Consider the following 26,162-nt stretch of genomic DNA (forward strand, 5'->3'; position numbering starts at 1 on the left):
TCTAGAAGAGGGACCTGCCTGCCTTGAGTGCTCAGGGATTCCACAAGGACACATCCTGGAGACCCCAATACCACCATGGAGACATCAGCCTCATGCTGGGGTGAAGAAGGGAAAGACAGAGGAAGGGTGCATGGACCCCAGTCAGTAAGCACCTGTGGGAGAGCCAGGGTGGTTCCCTGTGGCCCCAGGAGGCTGCATGCCAGCAGGTGCCTCCTGCAGCCAGGTGAGTGGGCCCAGTGCGGGCAGGGGTCAGATTCCCTTCAGATTATGGACTGTGGGGGTCATCCACAGGATAGCTGTTTAGGGGCATCATGGCGCCCCCATGGGCTCCCCCTCCCCAGCTCCTCTTTGCTGCCTGCCTCCATTAGAGTTCCACTCAAGAAACCTATCAAAAGCAGAAGCAAGTGAAGGAGCCAGTGGGGTTCTCCGCCCCCAGCTTCATGGCTGTGGCTCTTCCCGCAGGACCAGGAACCGTCGGCCCTCTGGAGTTCCTCGAATGAAGTGTTTGTCAAAGCAGCCACCGTGCCCGGTGCTAGACACTGTGAACAGTCAGATGCTGAATTCTGCCCAGCCCCGGTCTTCAAGGAGCTTACAAGTGAGCGCGAGCTCCTGCCCACGCACTTGTACACACAACCCCCCCAGAGGGGGAGCAGGGGGTGCCGGCAAACCGACGCGGAGCTAGAGTTTCCCTTGGTTCCTTTTCTGGAAAATAGACAGTTCTACCTACACTCACCTCACCCCTGCCCTCCCCTTCCCCACCTCCCTTCCTGGTTTCCTCTCTATCCCTCTTCCCTCCCCCCCAACTCTGCAACCTGCCTCCCCCCCCCCGCGCTGCCCCCTCCCCCGTCTGTAGCTTCCTCCTTCCTCTTCAAGCTGTCCGACTCCTCTGTTCTATTTTCTTTCCCCTGATTTCTTTTCTTGGCTCCCCAGATGTCAGGCTCCCCTCTCCCTCACCCCCACCCCCACCCCCCAGCTCCCAGCTCCTGGGTCTTCTCTTCCAGCACCGGGGACAGCTCCAGCCCCCGGAACAATGGACCCCACCTTAGGGCTCCTCTATAAATTCTCCATCTTAGTGCCTTGCCCAGCTCCCGACTGGGGAGTAAGCTGGGGGAAGGGCCATTATCAACAGGACCAGCTGCTCTTCTGGGGGCGGGAAGGGAGTCACGGAGGATGGAGATAGGCAGAGGGCGTGGCTCTTGCCTGGATTGTGCGTCCCTCTCCAGGGTAGAGAATTTGTATTCTACCCCTGAGACTGACATCACTGATGTCAGGGGAAAGGAGGTGGGAGTGGGGAGGGGGGTGTGGAGGGGGGAGGTTTTTGTTGAGGAGAGCGCGGCCGGAGAGCAGAGCTCCGGGACCCAGGTGACCGGGAAGGCAGGCAGCCCCAGCGGCGGGAGCAGCCGGCAGCAGCCCAGGCCCAGGGACCTGGGACAGGGGTGGGGTGGGAGGGGGGCTGAGGGGAGGACCTGAAGGGGGGCGGCAGGGCAGGAGGGACCCCTGGAGCCCTGCCGCCATCAGAGATCAAGCTTCTGGCATCAGGGATCTTCGGACCCAGCAGAAGGATCAGCCTCAGGGGAGGTGTCTTCCCCAGGGAAGCCAACGAGAGCTCCACCTGCCCCACATCAGGAGTGGGCCCCTCACTGACGCTGCTGACAACCACACCAGGCCCCTAACCCCTCAGTCTCCACCCCCTCACGCCCCTCAGGCCCTTTCCCCCACCCCCACTCCTCTCTGTACCCTCAAGCCCCCACCCCACCCCCCAATCCCACTCCAAGCCCAGCGCCCCTGCTACCACCCTAGCCCTCCAGGTCTCGGCCACACTGACCCCTCCCTGGGACATTTGCCCAGGTCTCTGGGAGGGGGATCATTTGTTTGGGCTATGCCCCCTGGCGGCTTGACACCATCTGCCTAGACCCCTGACCCTGGCCCTCAACTTCGGGGCCTCCTTTGTGTGAAGAGCACCCTCTCTGCTTGGCAGCTCGTTTAGGGGCCACTGAGAAAGCCAGCCCCGGCTGGGCCCCCGGCCCCCATCCCTCGCCTCCTTGCTGGGCAGCTCCCCCTGGCCTGTGGGCCTCTCCCTGCTCCCCTCGGCCCCTCCTCCTGGGCCGCCCCGATGAAGGAGCCGGATGCCATCAAGCTGTTTGTGGGGCAGATCCCGAGGCATCTGGAGGAAAAGGACCTGAAGCCCATCTTCGAGCAGTTTGGCCGGATCTTCGAACTGACTGTCATCAAGGACAAGTACACCGGGCTGCACAAGGGTGAGGGGTCCAGCCAGGCTGGAGAGGCTTCAGGGGGTGGGATGGGGGGCTGGGCGGGGGAAGAGTGGCTGGAGCATCGGAAGGAGCCGAGCTCAGGGGTTAGAGAGGCTGGCTTGAAGAGAGCTCAGCTAGAGTGACCAACCAGGGGGCTCCAGGACCAAGGACTGCCGAGGGCCTCTTTGGAGTGAAGACTTGTCAAGAGGGCTGCAGAGATGTGGGTCCCAGGGAGTGGGGGGTCGGGTTGAACTCAAGAAATGACTGAGAAATGAGAGAGATGGTTTGGAAGATAAGGAGCTGGGCAGGTATGTGTGTTTGTGTGTGTGTGTGTGTGTGTGTGTGTGTGTGTGTAAGACCCAGACTCCAAGAAGCCTCAGATAAATGTTGGGATGGGGGTTGGGACACAGGGTCAGGTGCTCAACCTGGAGGAGTGGCGATGCCTGGGCAGGACAGCCAGGGCTGGAGGGAGGGACCTGAGGAACAGGGCATGGAGGCAGAGGTTGGTGAAGTTCAGAGAGGAAGGATGCTCCTTGGGCCTGTCCCATGTCTGGCTCAGCACAGCCGGCCAAGGGCCCAGACTGGGAGAGCTCCAAGCACTGGGATCCCAGGGGCTCATTCCCTCCTCCCCTCCCTCCCGCCCTCCCTCCCTCCACCGGGCCCAGGGAAGAGGCACTTCCAGGGAAGAGGCACTTCCGGCTCACTGCTCCTCTCTCCACCCTCCACCTGCCTCCTGTGGAGTTGAGGAGCGCTGAAGGGAGGAGAGGGGCGACGGTGACCAAGATGGAGGGAGGCAGACAGAACACCTCACACTCACATGCTCCTCCCTTCTCCCCCAGCGCCCCATAGAGCCCCATCTCTGGAGGGCCCCGAGCATCCTCCCTCTCCCATCACCACGAGCACGGAGGCCTCTGGTCTCTGCCCCACGTCTGGGCAGGTGTCGACCCCTGGCCAGACACCTGCTGGCCCCAGCACATGGAAGACAGCAGAGAGGGAAAAGCTTCCTGGTCCTCAGGTTCCTGGGGGAGGGGAGACCGGGGACTCACCCGCACCCTGTCTGTCTGCCTGTGGCCCTCCCCAGGATGTGCCTTCCTGACATACTGTGCCCGCGATTCAGCCCTGAAGGCCCAGAGCGCCCTGCACGAACAGAAGACACTGCCAGGGGTGAGTCTCGCCCTCCGCAGGGCCAGCAGGCTGACCGCCACCCGCCCAAGACCCTGAGCACATTTCCCACCCCCTCTGACCAGGAAGTCCCTCTGTCTGTCCTGCATCCCTTGTTCTGGCCCTGAATGCATGCATTTCTTACCCAGCAGAGTAAACGTGACATTCACCAGGAGCAGGCAAGCGCCTTCCCCACTACCCAGCCTGCCTAGGGGGCAACACGGGGTGGGGGGCTTCACTGAAATGGAGGTGTCAGGAGAAGACTGTGGGTGCCAGGTGTGGGTCAGGGTGAGCAGGAGGCCCCCAGGCACTCTTTTGTGGCTCTGGAGAGGCAGCCTGGGTGACGGGGAGGCGGGGGAGGGGTGCCCACGGCCTGAGAACAGGCAGCTGGTGCCTGCTGGACTGGCATCTCGGAGCTAGTTTCTGAGCTCAGACAGCTCCCCCTCGGATCGCCCAGGAGGAGCCCCAGGGCAGTAGAGCAGACCAAGACCCGGGGCCGGGGAGTGGCCGATGTCAAGGTGGACTTTGAGGCCTGAGCCTGCCCAGTGTGATTTTAGGGAGGCAGAGGCGACGCTGCTGCAGCCTCCCGCCTGCGAGACCACAGCTCTCCCTGTCTCTTGCTCTTAGCTGGCCTTGCCGGTTGTCCTGAACCTGGGTGGGCGACCGAGGGCAGGAGTCAAGGCTCTCAGACTGCCCCCTGGTCATGGACCTTGGGCAGGAAGGCTGGCCTCCTCCCTCCCTGTATCTGCTTTCTCCCAGACCTGGCATCCCAGGAGGTACTTCCTGAGACCCAACTCTACCCTTGCCTTCAGCAAACATTTGCTCAGCCTGGCTTGAGGGCTGGGCACACAGCTCTCCAGGCCTCGACTCCTCCCCGTATGTGGGAAGTGGCGCAGCATGCCTGTGGGGTCTCTCCTCCCAGGAGAGAAACAGACAACGTAGATGGGGAAAGGAGACCATCAAGGAAAACGAGAACCGCTTCAAAGCGCCCCCAGCTTCAATCCCTTCATAGGGCCAGGACCCCGCCCTCCATGGCCTCAACCCTGGAGTAGGGCTAGGAAAGCAAAGCCAGACCTCGCCCCCAACTGTCTCATCCCAGTCAGTGGCAAGAACAGCATGGCCCGTGCACGTGTGTGAGCAGGCTCGGGATCCAGGGCAGGCGTGTGCTCCTGCACGCACGCATGTGAGCACCCAGCAGGCCAGATGTGTGGGGGTGTGGGCACTACCTCCCTGGGAAGCCTGGTCCCCATCTGGTCCCAACTTTGCCTTCTCCTCCCAAATCAACGTTTGGTTTTCTGTGTCTCCCTATCTTGAGGAGGGGGGAGGCCCCCCCAGAACCCAGAAGGGGTCAGGGGGAAGAGGTTGAGGCAGAAAAAGAAAGCCGGGAGTGGGGACTGGAGTGAGGGGCCTGGCTCTGGTCTGTGTGCGGCAGCCGGGGCGTCTGCACTGTCCAGCTTGCAGCTGCCTGCGTGGCTCAGGCAGAGCTCCGTCCTGTGCGCAGCTTGGGGTGAGGGAGAAGGGCGCCCAGGTTAATGATTTCCTAGCCCTGCTCCCGGGCTCCCAGATGGCGCTGACCCTTGATTTTGCCCTTGCCCAAAGGGACAGAATCCAGAGGCACCCGGAAGCTTCCAGCAGGAAACGAGGGGTTCCCTCCTTCAAGGGGGACCCCCAGAGTAATGGCCTGGAGGAGCAAACCCAGGGCAGTGGAGGGGAGCAAATGTCCCACCTGATCCCTTGTGTCCCCGCACTCGTTACCCCTGCCTCACCCCTAGTCTGTGTGTGTGTGTGTTTATGTGTGTGCGTGTTTATGTGTGTGCGCGCGCGTAGTGTGTCAGCTCCCGCACACTGCTGTCAGGAAGTCCTTCTTATGTCCAATCTTCAGGGTCTGTTTTAGTAGGGCTGTTCCGCCTCTCTCCTTTCTCCCCAGCGCTGTCACCCCAGAATCTGGAAGATGCCACCATGTTGGGATGAGAGAGAGAGAATAGGGGCTGGGCCTGTGGCTGTTGAGTCTCATTCCCTCTTCCCTCATCTGAGAGCTCCCTGGAGCAGCTCTGCCACAGATGCCTGGATCTGTCCCGTGAGCAGGGTGTGGCCTCCTGGAGGCCGTGACGAGAGGGCCACCTGTCTGGCCTATCTTTGCCCTGCCACTCAGGACAAAAAATCCTGACATGGGCCATCCCCATCAGCTTGCAGCAGGGGAGGTGGCTCCTGGGCCCACGGAGCGGACCTGTCTGTGACCTGGGACACTGGAGCCAGGAGTGATAGGGCTCCAGGCCTGTGCCCATAAGAGAATTAGATTTTGTGAGGATGATGAACTCTTGCTGGAAGTGAGGGCTGTGCTGTTGGTGAGAAAGCTGGGTGCACAGCGATGCTTGGTGGGTTCGAAATAGTCCCTGCTTCTCTGGGAAGCCCTGGGGAGGCGCCGTCACCTGGTGGGTGGTAGCTAGGAAGGCGAGGCGCCACCTTGAGCAGGTTGCCAGGTAAACAGGGCACAGCTGCACTCAGGGGAGGGGGCAGGTGTGCCCGAGCAGAGCTAACAAAGCTGAGCTTCCCACAGGAAGCACCGGGCCAGGGAGGAGGCTGGGGCGTGGGGCTGGCTGGGGGGCCCCCGCGTCAGCGTGATCCTTGCCTTAGTCTGTGTACCTGTGCGTGTCTCCGTGTTTAGGGACAGGCTATTTCTGCGCTGGGAGGGAACAGCATCCTCTCTCTCTCTCTCTCTCTCTCTCTCTCTCGCTCTCGCTGCAGAACCCCAGGGGGCCGTGGAGTGGGTTAGTGCCAGGCGCGAGGATGCCCCCACCTTGTGACCCTGGTTCTGATTCTGATCTTGTGGCGTGGGGCTTCCTGTGCGGGAATCTCCTGGTCGCTCCAGCCAGAGTGCGGGAGAGCGGGAGCACAAACCCGAGCAGCTGACCCCGTGCCTCGCCTCCACCCACACACACATCCCTGAGGAGATTGAACCTTGGATGGGATAATCCTGGATTGCTGGGAGATAAAGTCCTGGGGGGAGGGGAGGGGACAGAGTGGCCAGAGGATTTGTGTGACTGTGACCCTCCCCCACCAGCTGCGCTCAGGGCCCGCGAGGTGGGGGCGGGGCCTCGGGGATGAGCATCCTTTGGGGTGGGGCTTAGACTTGATCCCTGCTAACTGGCAGGCTCTGATAGCTGGGACAAGGGTCAGGAGTGACACAGGGACAGGGGCAACAATTATTTCACACCTGTGTGCTAAGCGAGGTGTCCAGACGCTAGAACACTGGAGTGGAAGAGCACCTGACTACAGGCGGCCTGATCTGCCCCCTCGTTTTGGAGATGAGTTGGGTCCAGAGAGAAGTGGTTTGTCTGAGGTCACCCCTCATGAGCAGTCCTCAAAACCAGCTCTCTCGACTCCCAAGACAGGGCCTCTCTCTCTAGAGTACCTCCAGCCCCACCCTCTGAATGAACGGTTTACTGTATTTGAATTTTTTTGGTCTGTGGACCCGGGACTGTCCCATCATCCTATGAGTGGGGCGACCAGATGTGGCCCCAGCAGGCAAAATCCTGGATACTCACAGCAAAATGTGCTCAGACACTCAGTTCTCAGGCCTCGTCCCCCCGCTCCAGTGCCCACAGGGCTGCCCACCCTGCTTAGAGAAATCAACCTGTGGGAGTCATTCCCAAGTCCTCTCACCAGACAAGCACATGGAGAGTGGAACTTGGAACTCCTGCCTTCCCACTGAAGGCTGAACAAAGGGAGACACGGCAGGGCTCGGGACAGGGCAGCGCTTTGCAGGGAGGATGGCGGAAGAGCATGGGGTGGCCTCTGCTCCTTGCGGTGGGCTCGGCCCCCTCTGGACACCAAGGACTTGCTCTGGAGGAGGGAGGAGGGAGAACGACAGTGTGGGCCATGCAAGGCCTGCTCTGCTCACCTCCCTCCAGAATCAGGGAGCTTTCCGGGGCCCTTCCCCCACCTCCCAGCCCCCACCAACTCCTCCACCCCAGCATACCCAGTTCCCACCCCCTCCCCACTCCTTCTCCGGGTGTGTGGAGCAGCAGAAGTGATGACGTCACCACGGTCGCCAGGGCGACGGGGACGGATAAATCAGGCTGAGTGGGCGGTTGCCATGGTGCGCATTCTCCCGTTGCTACGGAGACTGGGCATCTGCTCCCTTTGTGCTGCCCGAGTGCCTTCCCCCTGGGGTCAAGGGGTGTAGGGGGGCAGAAGGAGAGGCAGACACACCTCCAGGGGTCAGAAGGAAGTCGGGGTTTCTGTGGGGTCTCCATGGGTATAGAGTCCCTCTTGGGGCTTCATCATGGGGTAGCCTTTATGGCCTCCCACTTTGGAGAACTGAGGCAGCTCTTGGAGTAGCCTGTTGGTTGGGCTCTGTCTCAGGATCGGGGTCCTGTGGGGAGGGCCCCTCTTCTATGCCAGTGGGAGCCACATCTGCCCCTGGCTCAGTTGTCGGGGGCTCCGCCTAAGCCTTGGGTATTTCCCACAAGCATCCTCCTGGCCACCCTCTTGCCCCACTGTTTCTAATCCCCAGCTCTAATCCTATATGGGATCAGGCCCTGTCCTTTCCCTCCCGTTGGGAGTCTAGAAGCTGGGGAGACACCAGGGTCTGGGTCTGGGTCTACCTCCCTTTGGCCAGGGGAGAGAGAGGAGGTTCCCCGGCAGCTGCCTTCTCTTCTCTCCTATAGATGAACAGGCCGATCCAAGTCAAGCCAGCCGACAGCGAGAGTCGAGGAGGTAGGTCCTGTACCTTTGAACTTGGCCCTTCTCTTCCCAACCCTAGACCCAGGACTTGGCGTAGCCTTTATTGAGGAAAATAAATAAATAAATAAATAAAAACTCTGACAGTTCTATGAAGGGTTCCTGGTCGAGGTGGGGATTGGAGGCAGTGTAGCTAGAGGGGGTGAGAGCTGGCCCATTGTAGAGATGGCAAAACTGAGGCCCAGAGTGGCCTGTAGGTCCTTCAGCACTGGGATGAGCACTGTGTACAATCTATACCCCATTCCCCGGCTGTCACCCTCTACATCCCCTGGGTCCTGGGGTCCGGAAGTAGCGTTAGGAGTTGCAGGGAGGGAGGTGACGGGGCTGAGAAAGCAGCCAGGAGGCCCTGAGCACACCCCTCCTCCTGTGCCCTCCCCACCCAGAAGACCGGAAGCTCTTTGTGGGGATGCTAGGGAAGCAGCAGACAGATGAGGACGTCCGCAAGATGTTCGAGCCCTTCGGGACCATAGACGAGTGCACCGTGCTCCGGGGGCCCGACGGCACCAGCAAAGGTAGCCCCGCCCCGCCCCCTCCCGCCGCTTCCTCCCGCGGGCGGCGAGCTCCCAGGGGGCGCTGTGCGCGCCCTTCTCCTCCGGCATCTCCATCTCTCCAGGCTGCGCCTTCGTGAAGTTCCAGACCCACGCCGAGGCCCAGGCAGCCATCAACACCCTTCACAGCAGCCGGACGCTGCCGGTGAGCCCTGCTCCCCTCCCTTGGGGCTGCCTTTGCCACCCGGGCGCTGGCCGAGAAGGGTGCCAGTCAGGACCTGAGACTTCATGCCGAAGGAGTGTTCTGGCAGGGGAACCCCTCACATTTCAGATCGCCTTCCCGCTCCTAGGGCCAACCCGCGTGCTCACTCGGTTCCTTCCCCCTCCTCTCCTGCCGCCTCCGAGCCTCAGCCCTGCTCTCTCCTCCCTTCTCTTTCCCGCACCTGCTTTGCTGCGACCGTGGCCCTGAGGTATTCGGTTGATCGGATGTGGCCTCGTGAAATGACCCTGGGCCCCATCCGGCTCTGGGATTCCAGGGTTCTGTGACAATCCACTTTGGCTTTAGTTTGGCCCAGGCTGAGGTTCACATGTGAGACTTCCTGCCCTGAGGCCAGGGGCTGGGGAGGCTTGGCGGTAAGGGAGGCAGGGCAACCGCAAGGCAGGAGCCGCCCAGGGTAAGCTGCCCCTTATGCCCAACCCCGAAACCTCACCCCGGCAGAAGGCCCTCCGGTGCCTGGTGCCTGGCTCACACACCTCCTAGCGCAGGCAGACGTGCTGTTAAAATCTCCCCAGTGGACACAGGCATGGTGAGGGTTCATAGGCACCACGGGGAGACTCAGGCAGGCTCTCCCAAGAGGCCAAGCCGTCAGGGTAGCGCCCAGGCCAGTCCCAAGGGCTCTGGGGAGGGGCACCTCCGCTCCGTGCCTCTGACCTGCATGCGGGGTGGGGGGCCGGGCCCAGGGTGCCTCCTCCAGCCTGGTGGTGAAGTTTGCTGACACCGAGAAGGAGCGCGGTCTCCGGCGGATGCAGCAGGTGGCCACCCAGCTGGGCATGTTCAGCCCCATCGCCCTCCAGTTCGGAGCCTACAGCGCCTACACCCAGGCCGTGAGCACTGACCCTCCCGGCCCCCTGTGTCCTGCCTCCATGCTTCCAGCGCTAAGGCTCAGGGAGGGAGGGAGCTGGGCCAGGGTGCGGGGAGCTGGCCCCACTCTCTCTCCGCCTCCCCCCAGCTCATGCAGCAGCAGGCGGCCCTGGTGGCGGCTCACAGTGCCTACCTCAGCCCCATGGCCACCATGGCTGCCGTGCAGATGCAGCACATGGCCGCCATCAACGCCAACGGCCTCATCGCCACCCCCATCACCCCATCCTCAGGTAAGGCCTGGGCGAGGTAGCAGGGCAAGGGAGTGTTGGCTGCAGGTGGGGTGGGGAGGGGGCACAGGGCTTGCTTGGGGAAGCCTGGAGGTCCGGGAGGGGCCGGGGAGGGGTCAGAAGGCAGCCTGCTTCCTCCCCCAACGCCCCGCCCCCAGCCCTCGCTGACTTGTTCTCTGCATCTCTGTGTGTGTGTGTGTGTCTGCTTCTCTTCTCTGTCGCTGTCTCCTCCCTAGGAACCAGCACCCCTCCTGCCATCGCTGCCACGCCCGTCTCTGCCATCCCTGCTGCCCTGGGCGTCAACGGCTACAGCCCGGTGCCCACCCAGCCCACTGGGCAGCCTGCCCCTGATGCTTTGTATCCCAACGGGGTTCACCCCTACCCAGGTGGGGCGCTCTGCCTGCCCAGCCCTGCCCCAGCCACCACTCCCATCTCTGGCGGCATGACGCACCTCCCCTCTCCAGCCTTGGGGTTTTGGGGTGCTTCCTCCTGCTCTGACATCCTGGGCAGGACTGCGCCTTCCCGTGCTGGGCCCGACAAGCTAAGGGTCAGATCCAAGCCTCCCCAGCGCTGGGCGCACCCCTTCTTCCCACTGCTTTGTGCATTTACATCTTCTCATTGCACACGCCATGCCCAGATGCGGCTCCCCAGCCTCTGCTCTGAGAGGTGCGGGGGGAGGGGCGGTTCCCGCTGTGGGCCAGGCCACCTCTCACTGTCCTGTGCTGCTCCCTGCAGCCCAGAGCCCCGCGGCCCCCGTGGACCCCCTGCAGCAGGCCTACGCGGGGATGCAGCACTACACAGGTGAGGGCCGGCCCTGGCCCCTGTCTTGGGGGGGAGAGGTGGCAGGAGGAACTGAGGCCCACACGAGGCTGGGGGTGCATGGCTCCCTGCCAGCCACCCACCCCAGGCTCGGCTGGCAAGCCACCCATGTGCAGGTGAGTCTTTAGGGGCAGAGCAGCAGGGGCCAGGCAGCTCGTTGCCTGGCAGCCTCCCAGCCCCATCGATGCTGTTGGCTGGGCAGGGCAGGGAGCCGGGGTTGGCTGGAGGGGGGGCCCTGGAGTCTGGGCAGTGTCACCGGCTCTCTCTGTTCTCCCCACGCCAGCAGCCTACCCGGCAGCCTACAGCCTGGTCGCACCTGCGTTCCCGCAGCCTCCAGCCCTGGTCGCCCAGCAGCCCCCGCCACCTCCGCAGCAGCAGCAGCAGCAGCAGCAACAGCAGCAGCAACAGCAGCAGCAGCGAGAAGGTGCCAGCCAGGGCCGGGCCCTCCTAGCCGAGGGCCTTCCAGGACGGGCAGGCCCTTGTTGTGGGCTCCGGGACTCCCTCTTGCCCTGCACCAAGGCCAGCTCTTGCCCCAAGTGTGGGGCTGGAAGCGGGTAGGGAGGAGGGGCTGCAGTCCTGGCCCACACTGTTGGGGACTGGGATTGGCGGCTCCTTCCGGGCTCTGCTTTCCCTGGGACCTTGGCTCCTGACTGGGCTTCCAAAGCCCTGAGCTCTTCCTCTGTCTCTGCCGCCACCCAGGCCCCGACGGCTGCAACATCTTCATCTACCACCTGCCCCAGGAGTTCACCGATTCAGAGATCCTCCAGATGTTTGTCCCCTTTGGCCACGTCATCTCAGCCAAGGTCTTTGTTGACCGAGCCACCAATCAGAGCAAATGTTTTGGTAAGAATATAACAATCCAAAAAAATTAAAGACGGCACGTTTTCTCTTTTTTGGGGGCCAAACTCCAAATCTGGTCAAGGTTTGATACATCTGAAGGCATTTGTGGTTGCAGTAGGTCTTATATTTCATTGGCTAAGAATATGTGTTTTTTCCCTCCTCCATTTTCTTTTATTGAAAAGCAGGGGTGGGGGAGATGTCCTACCTGCTGGTTCACTCCCCATCTGCTGCAACAGCTGGAGCTGGGCCAAGCCAGAGCCGGGAGCCCTGGGCTCAGTCTGGGTCTCCCATGTGAGTGCAGGGACCCAAGTACTTGAGCCATCGCCTGCTGCCTCCCAGGAAGCTGGAATCTGGGGTAGATGTGGCACTCCAATGTAGGATGTAGGCACCCCACCACTACCACCAAGTGGCATCTACTTAACTGCTGGGCGAAATGCCTGCCCCCAAAGAACCACTTTTTTAAAAAACAGTATTTATTTTAATTGAAAGAGTTGCACAGAGAGAACGAGAGGCAGAGAGAAAGGTCTTCCATCCACTGGTTCACTCTCCAACTGTCTGCAATGGCCAAAGCCGCGCTGATCCAAAGCCAGGAGCCAGGAGCTTCTTCCAGGTCTCCCACGTGGGTGCATGGGCCCAAGGACTTGGACCATCTTTCACTGCTTTCCCAGGCCATAGCAGAGAGCTGGATTGGAAGTGGAGCAGCCGGGTCTCAAACCAGCGCCCATATGGGATGCCGGCACTGGAGGCAGCAGCTTTACAAACCACTATGCCACAGCACTCGCCCCTTAAAGAACCATTTTTAAAAAGATTTATTTATTTGTTTGAAAGGCAGAGTGAGAGAGAGAGAGAGAGAGATCGATCTTCCATCCTCTGTTTCACTCCCCAAAGCCAGGAAGCAGAAACTGCATCCTGGTCTTTCACATGGATGGCAGGGACCCAAGAACTTGGGCCATCTTTTGCTACCTTCCCAGGTGCATTAGCAGGAAGCTGGGTCAGAAGTGGAGCAGCCAGGACATGAAGCAGCAGCTCCGGTATAGGATGCCAGCTTTGCAAGCGGCAGCTTCACCTGCTGCACCACAAGGCTGCCTATTCAAGAACCATTTTTGGGACACTCAGCATCCCATATGAGTTGCTGCCCAGGCCTGTCCTTTCCTCCAGGAAAATCACAGCTTCCTCTTTTCTCCTTATTAGCTGGCCAAATGCACACTTCACGAGGTCTGCAATAGGCTCACGGCTGCGGCTGTTTGCTTTCCCAAGCAGACCTAGCGAGCAGGCTCTCATTGCCTTCTCATCTTCGATAGGCTGTTTCAGGAGAGAAAAAGCGTTGTCGTCCTCCCTGCTTCAGAAGCCCTGAGGTTCTGGCAGTGGTGGAGGTCCGGTGTTCACAGTCCTCCAAGCTGAACTCAGGTTCAAGTCTGAACTCAAGTTCACAGTCCTCCAAGCTGCAAAGGAGGCTGGGAGGAGCGTCCTAGTTTGTGTGAGCTGGCCTGGGTTCATTCACTCAATGTGTCAATCCCCAGATTCCCTCTGAACACTCCACGTGTTCGAGGCAGCTCCCTGGGCACTTCTGGGCGAGAAAGTAGGGTCATGCTGAGGAGGAGCTGGGGACGGGCGCCGGATGCATGGCCAGGCCTTACGCCCCTCTTGCCTCAGGCTTTGTGAGCTTCGACAATCCGGCCAGCGCCCAGGCTGCCATCCAGGCCATGAACGGTTTCCAGATCGGCATGAAGCGCCTCAAAGTCCAGCTAAAGCGGCCTAAGGATGCCAACCGGCCCTACTGAGGGCCCCAGGTGGGTCTTGCGCCCGTCTTGTGCCTTCTCCTTGAAGCCCCGCCCACTGCAGCCAGGCCCCGCCCACCTACTCCCTCCCTGGACACCTAGCAGGCATGGGGCAGCTCTCGGCTGTTCAACTCTCAAGTTTCTCTCTCTCTCTCTCTCTCTCTCTCTCTCACACACACACACACACACACACAAGAGCCCCAAGTCTGTATGTATCTGTGCCCACACCCCAGATCTTTCCCAGTATCTGGTCTTGTTTGTCTGGTCGGTGTCCATCTGTCTGTGTGTTTCTTTCTGGTTTTCCTTTGGGTTGGATTGGAATTAGGGGAGTAAGGGGCCGGTTCCGGGTATCGGAGGGCCGGAGGGTCACTGGCTCCAGGAATCTCCGTTCCCCTGAGAGGCGGGGCCATTGGGTCCCCACTGCCCTGGACTTGAGGGTAAGGTTTTAGCTCAGGGAGCCACAGACCCAGGGGGCGGCAGAGCGCGCACAGGCCCCACCGGGGAGCACCCGTCTCCAGGACTCTTGGGAATTGCTGGTTTAGGAGGAGGTTGTAATGCAGCACCACCTGTGAATTTCCCTTGGCCCGTCCAGTCCACGCCATGGCCAGCCACCACTCCAGCTTCGTGGCCACAGAGCCGTGAGCCCTGCTTACTCGTGTTGTTTAACCTCCCTTGGACCATACCCCTGGAAAAGCACAACCCGAGAACAATACCCACGTTTTCTGTTTCTCCCCTTTCCCCCCCAATCCTGGCTGCTTAACTCCCCCAACCCTGGGGGCCCCCCCAGCCCAGGGCCCGTGTCCATTGTCGGCTGAAGCCCCCATCCCTGGACCCCTGCTCCGGGCCCCTGTAAGTTGCATGGAACGAGCGTGTTGTCTTTGGAGCCGATTGTTTGTTCTCTGGGGAGGGGGCCGCGGAGGGAAGCGCCCCCCAGCCCAGGGTCAGGGCCGGGGGCAGCTCGCGGGATGTGCTTGGTCAACAGTGGTTGGTGACTGTGGTCTGTGTTCTGTGCACTTCGCTTTCTTTGTTCCTTTCCAAAAAGGAGTGAGAGCCCTGCCCAGGGGCGGGGGCCATCCCCCGAGGCCGCAGCGCTTGGCCCCGCCCCTGGCCCCGGCCCCGCCCCCGGCCCCGCCCCGGGCTCCGCCGCTGCCTCCTCCACGGAGGCTCCCTTCTCTTCCAGGTGGCTGTCTCCCTGCCACGCGCACGCCTCCCGCCCCTCCTCTTCCTCTCTCTGCCTGCCTGTTGTCCCATTTCTTTGCCTCTTACCCTCTAGGCCTCTGTCTCTTCCGGTCTTTATTTTTCTCACGAGCTGTTTAAGTGTTTCCCCCCTGATGTCCTTGGTTTTCTGGAATCGTGTACCCCGGCCCTCCCCGGCTCCTCCGGCCTGCCCCTTGCTCTCATGGCTGGGGAGGGCCAGCCGGTTCGGTTCCTCAGGCAGCCCGTCCCAAACGATGACCCCCGGCCGGCCGCCTCTCCATGCAGAGCCCGCGGCCTGCAGCTGCTGCCGCCTCCCCATTCTTCACCCGTCTCCTTCCTTCACAGGTCCCGAGATGCCAGAGGAAAGAGCGCCTCGTACCCTCTTCCCCCGCCCGGCCCTGGCCCTCTGCACACCTGGCCTGGGCCTTGACGGGGCCGGGGGCACAGGACGCGGGCCGTTCCCACCGCCGAGCCTCTCCGACAGGCCGCGGCTGCGCTGCCCGGCTCCAGGAGCCTGTTTCTTCCCGGGTGCCTTCGTGGCCTTTGCGAGGGAGCGAGGAACAGGCTAGAAGGTTCTGGGCTGTCTGCCTTCTGCTAGGGCTCCTGTGACCGCGGGCTTCTGGGCCGGGTTTGTACTGCCTCCCCTCCAGGGGGCCTGTGCTGGCTGTGCAGGCCCGGGAGGGCAGGGGGCTCCTCCCATGGACTCCCGGGCCCACCCCTGCCCCAGCTTCTTTCCTGAACTAGGGGTTCCCCGGAAGCTGGCTCCCACTCCCTGCCCCTCTCAGCTAGAGGTAGGATATCCCTGAATCCTGGGCTCCCAGCCCTAAAACCTACTGCCTCCCCCAAGGGCCCCCCTAACGAGGGTGTGGGGGAGCCCTGAGGGCTGCCTCTCCGCCAGTTAGCCACAGAGACCCTCCTCCTTTCATGAGGAAAGGACCCTCCCCCGAAGCCCTAACAATGTTTACAGTCTCTGCTGGCCCCTCTGTGTACATAACCACTGCGCGACCCAGCCCGGCAGTGGGGGCGGCGCTGCCCTCTCTCTCTTTCTCTTTCTCTCTCTCTCTCTCTCTGGGAGTTGAGACCACGTTGCCCTTGGAGTTTTTTCTCACTCTCTTGGTTTCTCCCTTTGCTCTGGGGGGTAATTGGGTACTGGGGAGAGGGGTGTGGGGAGGGATAAAGGGGTTTATTACCTGATCATTTTCTTTAGGAAGAGGTTTTAAGGGAAAAGAACATGGGGTGGGGGTGGGAGTGGTAAGGGGAGACTGGGGAGTCAGTTTCAGACGATTCTCTATGCTTAACTTATTTATTTATTGCATTTTACTTTTAAAGAGTTGGTCTTTTCTGTCTAAATAAAGAAAAACTTTAAAAGCATCACGTAAGAGTCTTGGAATTTGGAGAGTGAGAGATTCACCCTGGGGAGGAGCAGAGAGGAACAGAGAATGAGGGTTGGGAGAGAAAATGCTTCTGGGAGGCGTGGCCCTGGCTGGCTGGCCAGCCATCTATGTATCTATCATATATATATCGATTTATCATCTCTCTTCCTATCCATGTATCTATCATCTAACTATCATCTGTGTCATCTATCGTCCATCTATGTGTCTATTTATCTATCATCATCTATCTCAAAGGCAAAGAGACAGATCTTCCATCCACTGATTCACTCCCCAAATGCCCATACCAGGGCTGCGCCAGGTCTACAACCCAGGTCTCCATGTGGCAGGGACCCAAGTACCTGAGGCATCATCTGCCTCCCGGGATGCACACTAGCAGGAAGCCAGAATTGGGAGCGGAGCTGAGACTCAATCCCAGGTACTCCAGTAAGGGACGTGGGCATCCCTGCGGCATCGACCCTCCCCCCAGCCCTTGTTTAGGAGCAGTGTTCAGGCCTTGTGTTTGCTCAGAACTTTGGGATCTTGTTCTCTTGCCCTTGGGGTTTGGATCTAGAATGTTCTGCAGGGTTGGGCACAGCTGGAGAAGATAGCAAGTGAGCAGGCCTGCCCCTCTGAAGGCGGAGGACTTGTCTCACAGGCCGGACCTCCATTCCTGTGCTGCTGGGGCTACTGGGAGCTGGCTGCAACACCACCACTCGTGAACTGCTGCTCGGGTTGTGATTCTGTTCCAGGCTCCAATGTGCATGCCCTCATTCAACCTCCCAGCAGCCCCATAACGCAGGATAGAGCTGTACAGACAGGCAGGGCTAGTCAACATACCCTGTACCACAAAGCTGGTGAGGGATGGCTGGAGAGACTGGCCCTGTGCTTTGACCCAAGGCAAAGACCCCAAGCAGCATCCAGCAGGCTCTGTCAGGGGCTGCCTTCAGGTAACAGGTGCACTGTCTGAGCCCTGCGGTCCCTCCAATTCCCAAGGTTTCCTCTGTGAACGGCTTTAGGACTGGGCTTAGAAAGCTCATCCAGGTGTAGTTTGGGGCTTCACAGCTCAGGGGCCGCCTGCTTCCAGGCGATCCCACCCTCATTGCATCCCTGCTTGTAAGCTGGCTCATTTTTTCTTTTTTCTTTTTTTCCCCCAAAGATTTATTTTATTTACTTAGAAGGCAGAATTAGAGAGAGAGAAGGAGAGAGAGAGACTTTTCATCTGCCGGTTCACACCCCAAATAGCTGCAACAGCCAGGGCTGGATCAGGCCGAAGCCAGGAGCTTCATCTGTGTCTCCCATGTGGGTGTAGGGACCCAAGCACTTGGGCCATCCTCTGCTGCCTTCCCAGGCACATTATCAGACACCTGGATTAGAAGTGGAGCAGCTGGGACTCGAACCGGTACCCATATGGGATGCCGGCATTGCAGGTGGCAGCTTTACCCATTATGCCACAGCGCCAGCCCCCAAGCTTGTTCATCTTTCCAGCTCTGATCTGGTGTCAGCTCACCCTGCAGCTGTGCCCCCCCCCACCTCCACTTCCGCCTTCTCTTAAATTGCCTCAATGTCAGAACAGTCCAAAGTGATGCACCATGGGGAATGCTGGGGAGACAGACCTGTGGGCATTGCTCCTGGGGGTAATGCCTCTTGGGCTGGCAGAGCCCAAGAGTGGCACCTTGCTCGCAAGAGTCGGGGTTCTCAGCCAAGTGGACAGCCCTTGAAGTCTCCATGAAACCGTGCGGGCGTTTGCAGGAGAGAGGGGTGTGTCGGAAGAGACAACAGGAGTTGGTCCTCAGCGTCTGCGAATTTTCCCGTGGATCGTCGCAACATCAGAACAGTTTCTGAGTCAGGATGGAAAGACGGGAGATGGGCTTGGACGAGAAAGCACCTCCAAGGGTGAGAGAATGCTCTGGGGCCCTCTCCTGGGTGTGCCTAGGTGGGCTGGGCAGGCACAGGCAGAGAAGCCCCTGCTGCCCTGGTCCGTCTCGGAGTGGCAGCCTCCCCTCCTCGCCAACAGTCAGCGGGACAGACTGTGTCTTTCCTCTGAAATCAGTGAGTCCTGCTACTGATGCTCGGAGTTAACGCAGCACAATGGGAAGAGGAGAAATCAAGCTTCTGGCGGCAGAAGAGTGAGGCTGATGCGTTCATATCACGGCCTGGGGAAGCCTTTCCATCGTAGGAACAAACCCCGTTTAGAAAAAGTATCAGCCGGCGCTGCGGCTCACTAGGCTAATCCTCCGCCTGCAGCGCCAGCACACCGGGTTCTAGTCCCAGTTGGGGCGCCAGATTCTGTCCCGGTTGCCCCTCTTCCAGGCCAGCTCTCTGCTGTGGCCAGGGAGTGCAGTGGAATTTGGCCCAAGTGCTTGGGCCCTGCACCCCATGGGAGACCAGGATAAGTACCTGGCTCCTGCCATTGGATCAGTGCGGTGCACCAGCCGCAGCGCGCCGGCCGCGGCGGCCATTGGAGGGTGAACCAACGGCAAAAGAAGACCTTTCTCTCTCTCTCTCTCACTGTCCACTCTGCCTGTCAAAATAAATAAATAAAAAAAAAAAGTATCTTCAGTCAGGGAGACCCAGGTAAGGAGAACATCGCAGGCTAAAGGAGCCTTGGCAAGTGTAATCATAACACAGGTGTCTCCACTTCCTGTAGGCGGGACTCTGCCGGCCAGCGGCTCCGTGCTCTCCAGGCTCTCCCTTGGCCTTTAATTCTCTACTGAAACGTCAGAGCCTCTCACGGCCGAGCCCCAACCAGCCCTGAGTCGGCTCCTGCTTTGGTCAGTTCTGCCCAGGGGGCAGCGTCCTGGTACTCCCCTCCAATGCATCCTCTTTCCTCCCAGCGTGCACTTCTCACCTGAGTTCCTCCTGAACGCAACGTTGCTCACCCCTTCCCCTGCGGTCTCAGAAGCTCCCCGGAGCCCCCCTGCAGTAGCCCCGAGGTGCGTCTGCACCGCCATCCCCGCCGTGCCGCCCTCCTCGCCTGCCTCGTGCTCCAGCTCTCCTAAGCACAGGCGTGCCTCTCGGAAGCTGCTCACAGGGGTCGCTGAGCACTGCCTCCCCGCCACCCTCGACAGGGCCGGGACACGAGCAGTTGTTGAGTAAACTAAGGATGGACCCTGGGCAGCTATGCTGCCTCTCCCAACGGAAACTTTCTCCTCCCACTCGAAACTGTCAAATGTTTCCCTCTTCAGTCACACAGGCTAAACGCTTGGGAGTCTTTTACTCTACTCACCTAAGTGCAATGTTATTAAGTGATGATTTTATTTCCACAATTTTTCTCATATTCATTTCCCTCTTTTAAATAGTTATTTATTTAAGATTTACTTATTTATTTGAAAATCAGAGTTACACAGAGAGAGAAGAGGGAGAGAGAGAGGTCTTCCATCCGCTGGTTCACTCCCCAATTGGCCGCAGTGGCTGGAGCTGTGCTGATCCGAAGCCAGGAGCCAGGAACCTCTTCCAGGTCTCCCATGCAGGTGCAGGGGCCCAAGGACTTGGGCCATCTTCTTACTGCTTTCCCAGGGCATAGCAGAGAGCTGGATCGGAAGTGGAGCAGCCGGGACTCAAACCGGCGCCCATGTGGGATGCCGGCACTTTAGGCCAGGGCATTAACCCGCTGCGCCACAGTACCAGCCCCAGATTTAATTTATGTGAAAGTCAGAGTTACACAGAGAGAGGAGAGGTAGCGAGACAAAGAGGCAAAGAGAGAGAGAGGAAGAGGAAGAGAGAAAGAGGTCTTCCATCCTCTGGTTCACTCCCCAGATGACTGCAACGACCGGAGATGTGCCCATCTGAAGCCAGGAGCCAGGAGCTTCCTCCGGGTCTTCCCATGCAGGTGCAGGGGCCCAAAGACTTTCCCAGGCCATAGCAGAGAGCTGGATTGGAAGTGGAGCAGCCAGGACTCGAACCGGCGTCCATATGGGATGCCGGCACTGCAGGCAGTGGCTTTACCCACTATGCCACAGTGCTGGCCCCATTTCCCTCTTTTCAATTCTCACTGCTTCCTCTTATTAACTGGATAATCATGGTAGTGCCCCAATTTATTCTTCTGTCTACACTGTGTCCTGAAACATCAGACTTTCTAAACTGCAGCTGGTGAAAATGACTAGATCTATCGATCTCTCATCTGCTGGTTCACTCCCCAAGTGCCTACAACAGCTAGGGCTGGGCCAGGCTAAGCCAGGAGCCAGGAACTCTATCTAGGTCTCCCACGTGGGTGGCAGGGTCCCAAGTACCTGAGCCACCTGCTGCTTCCCAGGGTGCCCGTTATCAGGAAGCTGGCACGGAAAGCGGAGCCAGGACTCGAACCCAGGCACTCTAGCATAGGATGCAGGCGTCCTAATGCCCATCCTGCCTTTTTTTTTTTTTTTAATGTCCAGTGAAGCACCCCAAGCCTGGCATTCAAAGCTCTTCGAAGCCTTTCTTTTTTATTTTTTTATTTTTTTGACAGGCAGAGTGGACAGTGAGAGAGAGAGACAGAGAGAAAGGTCTTCCTTTTGCCATTGGTTCACCCTCCAATGGCCGCCGCGGCCAGCGCGCTGCGGCCGGCGCACCGCGCTGATCCGATGGCAGGAGCCAGGAGCCAGGTGCTTTTCCTGGTCTCCCATGGGGTGCAGGGCCCAAGCACCTGGGCCATCCTCCACTGCACTCCCTGGCCACAGCAGAGGGCTGGCCTGGAAGAGGGGCAACCGGGACAGAATCCAGCGCCCCGACCGGGACTAGAACCCGGTGTGCCGGTGCCGCTAGGCGGAGGATTAGCCTGGTGAGCCGCGGCGCCGGCCTTTTTTTTTTTTTAAGATTTATTTATTTATTTGAAAGGCGGAGTTACAGAGGCAGAGGCAGATCTTCCATCTGCTGGTTCACTCCCCAATTGGCCGCAATGGTGGGAGCTGTGCTGATCCAAAGCCAGAAGCCTGGAGCTTCTTCCAGGTCTCCTATGTGGATGCAGGAGCCCAAGGACTTGGGCCATCTTCTACTGCTTTCCCAGGTCATCGCAGAGAGCTGGATCAGAAGTGGAGCAGCCAGGACTTGAACCGGCACCCACATGGGGTACCACACCACAGGCAGAGGCTAAGCTTAGTACACTGAAGTGCCAGCCGCTGAAGCCTTTCTTTCTATTTCATTCCTATACACACCCTGAGTTCTATTGAAACAGGACTACTCATTGTTCTCTGGACAAGTTGTCTCTTCTCATGTCTTTTCATCCCCCATTACTACAGGGCCTGTCTCCATACACGTTTGCTGAATGTCCTGTTGAAATCTTGTCCATGCTAATAATTCACCCTACACATCATTTTCTTCATGAAGATTTTCTTAATTGCACCATCCACACTTCTCCCTCCTTTGCAGCCCTGAGGGCATGGAAGCCTCGGCCAGCTGCGTGGCCTGGCCATCGGGAATGCCTTGTTCCTGTGAGGCTGGACGCCAGCACAGGGCCCCTCTGCATCTGTCTGCTGCGGGACCCAACACGGCGTCGCACACTGGGAGGCTGTAACAGAAGTCTGTCCACTTGGCTCTGAAGTCCAATTCTGGAATTCTGCTTTCTACTTCTCAATGGATTCTTTTCTTGTTAACGAAGAAAACTGTCTTCCCATTGGCACAGTAACATTTATCAGGTTCCAAATAGTCAGCACTTGTATTTTTGAACAATACCTCTCCCAACCTGCTATACAAAATGGCAAACTGTTCCAGTTAAAGAACAGTAGGTGGTCGGAGGGTACAAAAAGACCTTTTAAAATGGAGAGTTTTTATTATAAAACTAAGAAGTGTCCTGCCACAAACAGTGAGCTTTCCAGAGGGGAGCAGGTGCTCCTGAGAGCAGGGACTCAGTCCCCAGTGCTCACATGGGGGTGTGTATGAATCAAGGCCACGAAAGGCCAGGAAAGCAGGGCCGCCCTCGCCCTCTGGGCTGGGGACAGAGGAGTGATCGTGAGCACCCATGGCTCCCGGCGCTGGGCTGTGCGCTCCTGAAGGAGCCACCCACCTTTCGGTTCACAGCCCCAGGAAATGCGTGGCAGTGTGTGTGTGAGTCAGGCAGACGGGGCTAAGCTCTGTCCCACATGCTCAGCAGGGCTCTCTGCTGAAGGCCAGGAGAGGGGTCTGGGAATTGTTAGCAGGGTTTTGTGGGGGCTGGTGGACTCTAAGATCTCAGGAAGCAGGAGGCGTCTTCCAAGGAGGCAGCAGAGACCAGGACCTCCCTGGCTTCGCCTTCCACCGGCGTCTGCCACCCCCGCCTCACCTGGGGCGGATGCCCCTGCAGTTTTCAGACTGACCACTGTAACTCTGATCTCACAGGTCCCTCACCACGCCTTCCCACACAGCCCAAAGGATTTGTAGTCTAGGAGACCAAAGGATTGTTTCATCAATAAATCAATTTATTTAAAAGAATATGTTACAATTAATTACACTAAGTGACATTACCAAACAATTTTAGAGTGGTTAGCTCTAGAACAAGGAATGAAAGAAACACTGTTAGCCATTATGTGTCTGTGTATTTTCTCTTCACATTTCTTAAATCACAAATAAAAAATACAAGATACTGCAGTGAAAATACAATTAGAGTTTCTCTCAAATAAATTAAAAGTGTGGATGGCCTGGGAAAAACCGAAGCCCAGCTCACTGGTGTAGAAGAGGGGCATGACGTAAAATTGCTGTCCAAGTTTAGCAGTTGGCCAAGGCCCCCACCCCGCACTACCCACCCCCGCCCCCGCTCCTGTCCCTCCCCACGCCCTCGCCTGCTCTGAGCAGGGAGCCGAAGCTGTGCTGCATGAATGAGGCCTGCTGTGTGTGCGCAGGGGTGGGCCACAAGGAGGGAGGCGGGGCTGGGGGGCAGGACTGGAAGACGGGCAGCTGCCTCTGTTCTCTCTCCTCCAGAGGGAGGCTAACGTGACCCAAGGAAGCTGGTAAAGGAGCTGCGCACGCAGGGCTCCCGACAGCCCCCACGCCAGCTACCTGCTGCTGAACGCAGCCCGGGAGCACGGTGGGAAGCAGGGGGCGGGAGGGGGGCATCCACACCCGGAGACTGGAGGCCACCCGGCAGCGGTCCCCCGCACACCTGCCTCCTAGGAGCCAGGCCCACAGGGAGACAGAGCCCTCCGGTGCTGCTCCAGGCACTGGGGGTGCAGCTGCGAGAGGGCATGAGCTGGAGCTGCTGGCCTGGGGAGAACTGGCCAGGTGTGAGGCTGCTGGGATAATCCAATTCCTCCCTGAGAGCTCTGTCCAGGCCTGGAAGCTGCCCTGAGAGCCTGGGCCTGGGGCAGGGGGAGGGCAGAAGAATGGAGTTGGAATAAAACTGTAAAGAGCATCGGGCCAGAGCATCGCCCGGGGGACTGCTCTGCAGGGGCAGCTTGCTCGGGGCTGTGTTTTCTCCTGATCTGTGAAAAGCTCTGGGCTTTTGCCACAGAGACTCCAGATGGGTGCGGAGGGACCGGGGAGACCCTGCTGGCTCTGCTGGGGAGAAGCTGTGGGCAGGGCAGTCCCCCTTTCCCAGGGACAAACTGCACAAGGAGACCGGGTAGAAGCCTCCCTGGGCAGAAGCCAGGACTAAAGAAGATAGCAGGGATCAGAGGACGGGGGTGGGGTGGGGGGAGAGAGCCACATGGAGCACTGTTTCATGCAAAGGGGGCTGCACCCCACGGACCACCACAGCTGCAAAGACCCCTGGGACGCTTGTTGTGGGTAGAAGAGAAGGGGCCGCCCCTTAGGGGCCCCCTGCTTCCCACTTCCTTACTGCAGCTGGGAGCTTTGTAGGTGGGCAGCCTCAAGTACCTGCTGTTCCTAAACAGAATCTGCCAAAAGGCCAGCTGCCTGCGCCACCCCCCCGCCCCGCCCCGAGGCCAGCATCATCCGTGCAGTCGCGTGGACTCTCAGGTTTGTTTGCTCCTCTCCCGCCAACGAGGAGTCGGGGGCTTAACTGCTGCGACTTTCACGGTTTCCACAAAGCTGGTGCCAAAAGCCTCTTTAGCATCTCGGAGTAGGAAATCAATATAATCTTCTTTTCAGGGTCCGTTGGCTCATTATTAAATTCATTTAAGCCAAAAGAAAGAATTGATTCTGTGTCGAAGTCTTCAAATAGTCTCACTGCAACTCTTAACACTCAGCACTCCGATGCCTCGCCCTCTGCAGAAGGGGTGCGGGGGAGGACATTCCCCGTGAGCCTGCGCTTCCCTGGGGCCAGTGTGGGGACAGAAACCTGGCCTCAGGACGATGTGCACAAGCAGGTCACAAACTACAAACTTCAACACCCCCCCCCCCCCCCCCAACGCTGCTCTGCAGAGTGGACCACAACCATAGCTGCCCTCCAGTTACACAGGCAAAAGATGCCGCCCCGGGTTGGGTGAGGGTTCTTTATAGAAGGCAGAGAAGGGGAAAGGCCAAGGGCCAAAGGTGTGTTTCAGCTGCACCTGAGCCGGGCTTAGTGCTCCCTGCACAGCCCGCAGCACTCAGGGGACGGGGTGCTGCCCTCGCCCAGCGGGCGCCGGCCTCTGCTTCTCTGGGCTCAGAGGCCGGCTGCAGGGTCAGATGAGAAGTGAGAAGCTCTTTGAGGGCCCTGAAGGTTTTCCTTCAGTCTCCTTGTAATTGAAAGTTGGAGACCCACCCTACATCAACCATGTTCCCACCGTTCCCTCCTGGGTCCTCCGCTGCCTTGGATGGGGCTACAGTTTGTTTGGCACAGAACATGGACTCACTCCAAGCTTCCTAAGGCCTTGAAGATATTATCAGATCCCTCCTCAACACTGCTGTCTCTGGAAGTCACAAAAATGGAATAGTTACAGGTGGTTACTGGTCAGGAATGGGGTAAGTAAAACCTTCTGTACATGGGCCTTCCTTCCTTTCCCCTGTGTAAGTCCAACCTTCGTGCCCAAGGTATCAGCGGTAACTCTGTGCCCTAACAGCACCCCTGCCGCAGAAAAGGCAGAGGAGTGGGAAATCGCCTCCGGGCCGAGGCACCGGCCTCCTGAGCCCACCTCCACTTCAGGCTGGGCCGGCTAAGGGGCGGCCCAGGGGCCTCTGGGAGGCAGGAAGGAGGTGCGCGCGCATGCGAGGCGGCTGGAGAGCCCCGAGGTGGGGAGAGGCGGCCTGGGAGGCGGCCGAGGGAGCATGCACAGCCTCCCTGCCACCCACAGCCACCTCTCTCCTCCCCAGCACCCCTTGCTCCTCAGACTCGGCGGCAACCCAAGGGCCAGAATCTGCGTGTGCTCGGTGCAGAGAACGGCGGGGAGACCCCGGCAGGTTGTAAACGTTTCGAGTCCTTCGTGAGGAGAGGTATTTTTCCCTGTAAATTTTTTTTTTCTTTTTAAAGTTTGTTTCAAAATAAAGAGAGAGCAAGAGAGAGAGAGGTCATGAATTCTAGTGAAGTGTGTAAAAACACAAGCTAAAAAAGGTACTGCCATCAATATGAAATTTAAAAAGAAATATATATATGTATATACGTGCAGCTAATTTATGTATATATAATTTTTACATACATACATATATATGTCTGAACAGTGCAAATGGATGAAGTTCATAGTTCCAGTTTTAAAAATATAGTACAAGGAGAGGCTGTCGGTGTGAGGCCCAGGTGGAAGAAAGAGCACCTGTGGCGAGTCGGCTGGGCTTCCTGCTTTTCCTGTCTGCACTCAGTGGACTCCCGGTACTGACCAACCTGCTGCTCTCTACCAGCTCACTTCCAAGATGGGAGATTCGGGGGGTATTAATGATATTTAGTGGAGGGCTTTGCAACGTAATGACTTCTTTCCTATTTCTCTTCTTTTGTGTTAATGGTTACTCTGTCTGCCTTGGGAGATGGTGGGGCAAGAGCGAAGGGAAGGGAAGGGGAGGGGATAAGGAGAGGCTAGGTGGCCACATCCCTCTGCTGTGACCTCGCCATCTGGAAAATGTTCTGAAAGGAAAAAAGAAGAAAGTTACTGGGAAGCCACATCTCCTCCCATCTGAGGACAACTCCTCAAAGAAACGCAAAGGGCACGACTGGATGACAGGATCTGGCTGGCCTCTTGCCCCCGGGGATCTTCCCACCTGAGGTCACAGCCCAGAGCTGGAAGGGACCCTGGACATCAATCACTTGGTATGGGCTTTCTGCTTTGCAGACGAGAAAACTGAGACCCCGGGAGGCCGACCTGCCCACCGGTATTACAGAGAGGAAGAGCT

General features: G+C 58.8%; 2 protein-coding genes across 15 annotated transcripts in view; one reads left to right on the top strand and one right to left on the bottom strand.

Moving 5' to 3' along the window:
* The first annotated feature begins 1,155 nt into the window (after positions 1–1,155).
* On the top strand, positions 1,156–16,022 carry CELF3 (CUGBP Elav-like family member 3). 12 transcript variants are annotated; one of them, XM_051856086.2, is made up of 14 exons: positions 1,156–1,362; positions 2,153–2,258; positions 3,334–3,416; positions 8,084–8,132; positions 8,540–8,668; positions 8,770–8,849; positions 9,605–9,748; positions 9,874–10,015; positions 10,249–10,398; positions 10,748–10,813; positions 11,118–11,255; positions 11,531–11,674; positions 13,325–13,461; positions 14,992–16,021. In XM_051856086.2, exons 1-13 carry the CDS (start codon positions 1,171–1,173, stop codon positions 13,450–13,452), a joined length of 1,551 nt encoding a protein of 516 aa, XP_051712046.1. In that variant the 5' UTR covers positions 1,156–1,170; the 3' UTR covers positions 13,453–13,461; positions 14,992–16,021.
* Positions 16,023–22,366: 6,344 nt separating this feature from the next.
* Positions 22,367–26,162, bottom strand: part of SNX27 (sorting nexin 27) — an 86,445-nt gene continuing 82,649 nt past the window's right edge. For all 3 annotated transcript variants that reach the window (XM_008264446.4, XM_051857298.2, XM_008264447.4), the window contains one exon: positions 22,367–25,896. In XM_008264446.4, the coding sequence (XP_008262668.1) occupies positions 25,849–25,896 (48 nt within the window). In that variant the 3' untranslated portion in view covers positions 22,367–25,848. The remainder of the gene's footprint in view (positions 25,897–26,162) is intronic.

This window comes from Oryctolagus cuniculus, chromosome 7, assembly GCF_964237555.1.
Source record: "Oryctolagus cuniculus chromosome 7, mOryCun1.1, whole genome shotgun sequence".
In the NCBI taxonomy this organism is placed as follows: Eukaryota; Metazoa; Chordata; class Mammalia; order Lagomorpha; family Leporidae; genus Oryctolagus; species Oryctolagus cuniculus.